Here is a 7,922-nt window from a genome sequence, read left to right as displayed (position 1 = left end):
CTGGCAATTCTCTGGACCCCGATGGGCTGAGCAGCCGCCGGTTCCTGGCCAGTCCCACCGGCATGAAATGGATATGGTCCATCACGGTGGGACCTGGCTTGTAGGCTGGCTACTGAAGTCCTCGGGGGGGCACTGTGTGATCCGGTCCCGGGGGGGGGGGGGGGGGGGGGGGGGGCACGGTGGCTTGGCCCGCGATCGGGGCCCACCGTTCTGTAGGTAAGCCTATACTGTGGGGGTACTCCTTCCTTCCACGCTGACCTCTGAAGGGCCGACGCAGAGAAGAACCCCCCTGCGCATGCGCAGGAAACACGCCGGCCGGTCTACTCATGCGCGGAACCAGTCCAGCGGTTCTGCGCATGCGCCAACACGCGCTGGCCCTTTGGCGGCGGTTGGCATGGCGCCAACCCCTCCGGTCCCAGCCTAGCCCCCGGAAGTGCGGAGGATTCCACAACTTCCGGATGGCCCGATGCCGGAGTGGTTCGCGCCTTCTTGGCGCCAGGCCATCACACCAATTGTGGGAGAATCCTGCCCTCCTTCATGCTTTTGTTAGTTCTAGACTTGATGACTCCAAAGTCCTCCTGGCTATTCTCCCACATTCTACCCTTTGTAAACTTGAGGTGATCCAAAAATCTGCTGCCCATGTCTTAACTCACACCAAGTTCATTTCATCTATCACCTCTGTCCTCGCTGATCTTCACTGGCTCCTGCTCAAGTAACGTCACCATTTTGCAATTCTTCCGCTTAATGATCCTGAGTGCTTTGTGGCCCTGCATCTGGGCAAATTAAAACCCCTTATTACAGCCCAGTGCCGGGTGGCACTGATTAATGTCAGGACATAAAGAAACAACAAAAAGTAAACAAATCAGGCAGATCAAAAAATCTAAGTCTTCTATTTTCTCCCTGTAATTGTGCAATGCTGGACAGTACCCTGCTTGCTCAATGTTTGGCATAAGCTTGATATAACACTCCCTTAATCCCAAAACGCCACAATATTCAGCCACTCTCTCATTTCCATTATTCACACCGGCCTGCTGGTCTCCAGGGACATTTTGCCTTTTTCTTCTAGCTCAACATCATCCCCATAAAATTTATTTGGACAACTTGTCAATGTTAATTTCAACAGTAGGGAAAGTTCATTGACAGGAAACATCAAAAATGATTGTGAAAATTTAATTGTTGCAACCTTGCCTTAGAGTTTGCAGGACCCTTTTTTAAAGTTTCTAAAAAAAATTGCTTGCGGCTAGCTATAGTAAACAAGATAAGAAAATTATTGATCTATACCTCCATGGTTCAGAGGCCTAGTTCTAACTCTCGGTATAACTTTACACCACAGGGCTCTACCAGTGAGAGCCTGAAGATTGTTTACTAATGATATATGTCATCAAGCCACACACTTCCTAAATATCCAAGAATAATGAAGCAAGAGGCAAATTATATTATGGCTATTCGTCCGTAAGGATTCAGATTTTAAACAAACCCACAGACATAGATATTTGGGCAAGTATTCAACAGGATTGGTATTTTGCAGGCAGCATGGTTCTTCATGTCATTGGAACGCAGAAATAAAACTGGTCAAGGGCCCCTGATAAGCATTAAATAGATGGGCAGCCAGTATTAGCTGCACTGTTCAATAACAGCTTGCTTACTTGTGGATGTGATTGTCAGGGATGCCTGACAATCTAAATTGACACTGAACATTTAAAAGGGGAGATGCACTTTGGTTGCAGACAATCTTCTAACATGTCACGGAGAAACATCAAGAAGCAGAAGGTAGCGGATGGTATATGTGGCAGAATGGATTGAAGACAAAAGTATCACCTACATCACCCTGACATGACTAAAATGCAGGAACATAATTAATCACCTGGCCAGGGTGCTGCCTTAAATTTCCTCACTCCTATACATGCTTCATCCAACACTATGAACCTGCAGCATTAAAGTGCCAGCACACTGAACCCTTTTCTTCCCTGATTATCAGACATTCTCCTCCAATCACTGCAGTACACTTAACTCCACATCTTTTGCACACTGGCAACATGATTCATCCGGACATGTGCATTGCCAGAGCATCTCATTATGCTGCCATTAACATTTTGCCTTCTTTCTCTTAGGGCAACTCATGAGCAATAGCAAGGCAGAGACAATGCAGAAGGAGGAAGAACCTGAAATAAAGAACTCTGCATAACATGGAGGAGGTCACGGAGTCCGTGAGCATGGGTTGCATCTGGAGGGTGGCGAGTGGAGAGGACAAGCACCGCAGGACTCAAGGCAGGTTTACACATTCTCCCTTCTCACTAAAGGCTTACTGTGACTCACTGTTCCTGACAAAATCCAATTGCTTTCAGCAGCCACTCATCTGTCTGTGCTCATCTTTGACACTAAATGACAATCCTTGGCCCTCTCTTCCATTTCAAGTGAAGCAAATGTAGAATGCCCAGGAGCTGAAGCGCTGGAAGAAAGCTACTTTCGTAATGACACTGCCACTTGTCTTCACCTCAGCAAGAACCAACTCAGTGATTGCCATTTCATGTACTTAGAAGAAGAAGATAGAGATGTCTGCACTGGAAGACTCACTGAGCACGAGTGCACAGGAGGAGAGCCCAGGAAACATTATAGTGCAGTTGTTTAGAATGCAGAACCACTACAAATTGCGACATTGATTCAGGGCTATAACCATGGTACTCCTTTGGTATAGTCCACGTATGCTTTCTTGAAGGTGTCTAGGTTTGTTCAATTAACATTCTTGTGGGTTCCATTGTATTGGTATCTGCAATTGTACCTGTGTTCCTGACAGGAATCATGAACCAGATGTAGAGGGGAGATCCCTGTCTCCAAAGAACCAGCCTGGAAACCATTGGTTCAGGACTGTTGAAGGCATCATGACTCCAGCCTGGAAACTGGGTACAGATTGTTCACCTATGGCCACAAGTAGAACCACTTCCAGTCATAAAATGTGGCTGGTTCTTGACAGGCACAACAGTGGGAAATGTGCGCGTAGTCAGTCAGGCCTTGCACCTGAGGAAAGCCTGTGATGCAACCTGACTGCTCTCTCCTCCAGATCAACAGCCTACCTTGGGACGGTGTTGTTCCCTTCAAAGAGGATATAAATCATTTGACTGAAGAGCACAAGGACAGAAAAACGAGCTGATGTTGCTCATGTCACATGTTACAACAGGAGGGCTGTGGGGAGATGGTGGCATGGTGGTAATATCAATGGACTAGTAATGCAAAGGCCCAGGCTAATCACACCACAGCAGATGGTGGAATTTAAATTCAATTAATAAAAATCTGGAATTAAAAGTTAATCTCAGAAATGGTGACCATGAAACTATCCTCGGTTGTTGTAAAAACCCATCTCGTTCTCTGACATGCCACCCTTACGTGATCTAGTCTACATGTGACTCCAGGCAAAGAGCAGTGTGGTTGACTATTAACTGCCCTCTGAATAGGCCCAGCAAGCTACTCAGCTAAAGGGCAGTTTGGAATGGGCAACAAATGCTGTCCCACCCCAGCGACACCCAAGTCACATAAAATATATATTTTTAAATGAGTAGTTGATATAGAAGCTCAGAGCCACAGGAAATATTGTGTCTGCCATGGTAGTTGGCTCCAATTCTTGCAACAACATGCATTGCAAGTGAGTGATTGCCTGCCTGCTAAGCAGGTTGAGGTGAGGCAGCTTGTTGCAAAACACCTGTTAGCTTTCTTTTTTCTGGCTTTTTCATGCCCTCGCCAGGCCTGTGCTACCATGTCTCCTGCTGCTTTGCCATACCCCCTGATGTGATGGCTTTAATGGCAAATCCAAGAACCTTCCCCATCTTTCCCAGTCCGCCTGCTGCCAGTGAAGTAGCTGCAGTCGAAAGTCAGCTCCAACAACTATTTAATATGAACTACTTCACAACCTCCACCATAGCAGCTGGGGAGTTGTTTCAGGAATGCCAAGCTACCTAACAATGACTGTCCATAGATTTACTGGAAATGGGAATGCCTTTAAAATATCATTACTTCAGCCTGATTCCTGGAGTATTTTCACCATGTGGGTTTAAGAATAATCAAATTAAATGTTCCCAACCATCAATTTACCATACGTTTCCTTATCCAGGCGTGCTTACCATTCATTTCAAGTGGTCAGGGATGCCTTTGGAGAGCCTTACCCAGTATGCAACAGTCACAATATGTCTGCACTTCTGGAGCAGGATAATCCACCATGATATTTATGTGAAAAATGCCAATTGGTGTCCAAAACTGGGAAAACGCAATTGAATTTCTACCTTCTAACCTGTTATATTAATGAATTTTAAACTATCAGGAGCTTTGACATTTGTCAAAATAGAATCTAATGGTCCCAGGCATCTTTCTTGGTTCTTTATTGCTTTTGGATTATGAGATTGCGGTCATGGATATGTGGGTTTGATAGTGTGGGATGGGTTACTTGGTTGATTAGACAACAAGACAGCATTACGTACTGTCTGAGGGACTTATTTATTTCTAGATGATAGAATCAGACATCTCGACTACAAGGTTCTACAGTTTGTGTGTTGCTGTTCTTTTGTGCGTATCAAAAGCAAGCAAAATAAAACAGCAACACTTGAGAGGAACTGCAATGGCCGGCAATAACACAATAGGCTACACCACGAATCTGCCGTGATTCTTGGCGAAGAATTGTCACCATAAATCTACAACCTTAAATGTTTGGAATGTCGACACACAATATAATGCAATTGGGCTACTCTAAAAAATGCCAAAATCTTGACTGCTACATTTATGTAGTAAGTGTAAATAATTGTCAAAGAATCCATGGTTAAATAATGAATCCATCATGGCCATATAATCCAACGACATCAAGAATTAGAATATAGGAATTTTGTCCCCATAAAGATAATGTGGCATAAGGTGCTCGAGCAGCTTGTAACACCTGCACCTTTATCTTTAATTACTTTTGCTCTTATCAAATGGGTAAAAGAAAAACAATTGGCTCCTTCAAAGATCAATAAAGCATCCATGATGGTTTCATTTTAAACAGGGTCACGAACATGTTCTTCAGGGATGAGCACACACCAAAGCTGAACGGAAGGTTTGATCCTTTATGGCCTGGAGTGTGATTTTAATGATGCTGTCTGAGGCTTGCACTCTGATCACTGAACGACTTTGTTAAATGTAAACTGACAAACAACCGTGAATTATTTAAAATATTGCCTTATACTCATGCCCCCTGACACAGCCTATGTTCTTTTTTAATAATCAATATTTATGTGCCAGTATCAAATTGCCTGCTTTTTTTTCTGTTGTGCGTGGCATCCAGTATTTCTGGAGACTTTTCTTGTCTAAGAACCACAGCCTTACCCAGCACAAGCCAAACTGGGTCACCAATGGAGTGTGTTCACAGACTCTATTTTACATGTATTATATGGGCTGAGTTGTGGAAGAAGTAATTTCCCAAAATGTCACTGACGGGACATGCTGACTCATTCCATTTTACTGTAATTTTTGTAATTGTGATTTTCTTTTTCTCCCCTCCCCATTCCTGTCCAAAGTTGGAAACTTCTCTGGAAGTGCTGCCTAGTTGCAAATGAAATGCTCAACTAGTCATTAACAAAATTCCAGTGTGTTACTCTTAAGACAATGGGTATATACAAATGAGCTATGGAACAGTTGTCAACAGAACAATGTCCTTTGAGGAATTTCCTTGTTTGAACTGAAAGTTGTTGAAGAGAGGGCACACTACGTGCCCCAAGGTCAGTACATAAATACTGGCATGCTGCCTGGCTCCTGGTTGATTTGTCAGGTGATGTTTAGAATGCCGAGCCTGTGATGGCATTCAGCTGCTTCATTAGGCCCTCCAGACTGGCCATTTGCTCACTCAAGTCATCTTGCTCATATACCTGAATGAGGAAACATGACAGCCATGTTTTACACTGTGCAGACAATATGAAATATGGAAAAGACAAAACAGCATGACTAAAGGATCTCTCAAAAAAACTCTCTAGCTATTCTGAATACAGTTTAATATACCTTGCTACTGACTTACTTAACACTCTCAGCTCTGAATTCAAGATGAGAATAGTATCTGCACTAATTTGATCTTTCAAAAATCACATTTGCAGGTACTTCTATGATTTTGTTTGTATAAAATGACGTACATGTGAAGTTCTGAACAATGGCAGGTTGACAGGGTGGCATCAACCATAGAGAAGGAGCCCAGTGGATGGAGATTGTGATTTGGCCCATCCTGAGACCTAACCCGGAGCCAATCTCAGATAAACTTGCTATTGACCATGTTTACTGCTACAAAATATATATATTTGAAATGTGGCAGTATTTTAAACTCTGATTGAACAAAAATAAGCACTAAATTTGTAGTCTTGTCGGTCAAACAAGTTCCTACCTTCAGTAACCACATAACGCTTTCCTGCTTGCCTGCTATTGCTAAATTTGATTCCATTGTATTCTATGAATAAAACAACACCAGAGAATTTCATACCCTGCTGACAGTATGCTGACTTCATTGATACCAATTGTAATCTTACTGAAGGACAAATACTGCCAACATATGATACAACAGTTCTTCCAGTATCAGCGATTTTGCTTTTAAAGTGTAACTAATTCTATTGACCTTACATTAGATTGGTCCTCTGTCCTGTGGCTCTCCTCTGTGACCTCTGGGGCTGTTGGGACAGAAACAGGAAGCAGCGGAGACCTCGCTTTTCCAGCCAGACCCAGTGAGGCTGTCTTACCATGACTCAGCGTAAGATTAGAACCTGTGATCAGAATCCACAAAATAGCAAAGTTAAATGACATGTAACTCTTGATTGCCAGCTGGGCAATGCATTTTAACAAAACAATTCCTTTCTTGCAAAATAGAATTTGTAGAATAAATAGAAACTTGAAGTATGTGCAAGCAATGGACCAGCGGAGCATACAAACCAGGTGACGTGGGGTTACCGCTACACGAGGTGGATTGTGGAGTATTTGCCCTGTTTGCCACACCACCAGCCCTCGCCCAACCAAGAGCATTCATGCATGCATGACACAAGATGGTACCTAGGCTTAACAGAGTTTTGAAAGGTTCTGGGCTTGGAAACTGCTCCAGCGCTTTAACTTGCCCTCCTGCTGTGCAAACAGGCATGGTCCAAAGGCCACCCGATGAGAGTAGATCAATGATGGGAATGGCTTCAGAGACTGCCTCACTGGGCACTCACATTGGAAGGTTGATAGAGCTCATGATAGAAGAGGCCTGAGCTTTACCTGTGGGGCTCAGAGGCATCTTTCAGCTTCCCATGGAGGCCGCCAAATTCAAATTGTAGTCTGGACTCTATTATGCTGTCAGGACCTCCATGCACATGTTATAAAGGGCTGTGGCGAGCAGGTTAAAATCACAAATGATCACCTGCCAAAGATGTCAGAGTGGGTGCACAACCTTTTGAACTTAAACTGGGTGGATAGGGTTAATTGCCAACCCTCTCAGCCCAGAAACAGATGTGAAAGAATCAAATGTGGCACATTTAATTAAGATTGCCATGGTAAGAATACACAATATTTCCATCTGCCCAGATACCATAAAGTTGTCCACCAGCCTTTTTCATATTTACTGCTGACCCCAATGCCAAATCTTCACAAAACAATAGAACTGTTTTCATTTCTGGCAAACTCCAACAGAGAATACATTCAAGTTGCAATTTAAAATAGGTTGCCTTTATACTTTGGGCACGATCTAACGGGAGAAGGACTAAGTGAGATAAAAAATGCCATTTGCGGGTTGCTTCCTGACCTGGCCAGACCGTGACCGGTATCCAGCATTAATTAGGGCTAGTAATGATCCCCCATGGGCTTCACGGCAGAAATGGCTGTCCTGTCTTTGCCCACTGCCTGTCAGCACCCCACTAACGAGGGGGAGCAGCTCTTAAACCACTCCCTCCGAGCAA

The 7,922-nt window shown here is 43.9% G+C and overlaps 1 protein-coding gene across 1 annotated transcript in view; it reads right to left on the bottom strand.

The window, feature by feature from the left end:
- Positions 1–216: 216 nt before the first annotated feature.
- The window catches only part of dcc (DCC netrin 1 receptor), a 1,518,136-nt gene continuing 1,510,430 nt past the window's right edge, over positions 217–7,922 (bottom strand). Inside the window, exons 31-32 of the mRNA XM_038792949.1 lie at positions 6,619–6,758; positions 217–5,882 (exon numbers count right to left, since the gene is read on the bottom strand). Of these exons, the coding sequence (XP_038648877.1) occupies positions 5,793–5,882; positions 6,619–6,758 (230 nt within the window). The 3' untranslated portion in view covers positions 217–5,792. The remainder of the gene's footprint in view (positions 5,883–6,618; positions 6,759–7,922) is intronic.

The sequence above is a fragment of the Scyliorhinus canicula genome, chromosome 3 (assembly GCF_902713615.1).
Source record: "Scyliorhinus canicula chromosome 3, sScyCan1.1, whole genome shotgun sequence".
Classification (NCBI taxonomy): Eukaryota; Metazoa; Chordata; class Chondrichthyes; order Carcharhiniformes; family Scyliorhinidae; genus Scyliorhinus; species Scyliorhinus canicula.
Note: the sequence above shows the minus strand (reverse complement) of the source record. Positions and strands in the feature narration are given on the sequence as shown.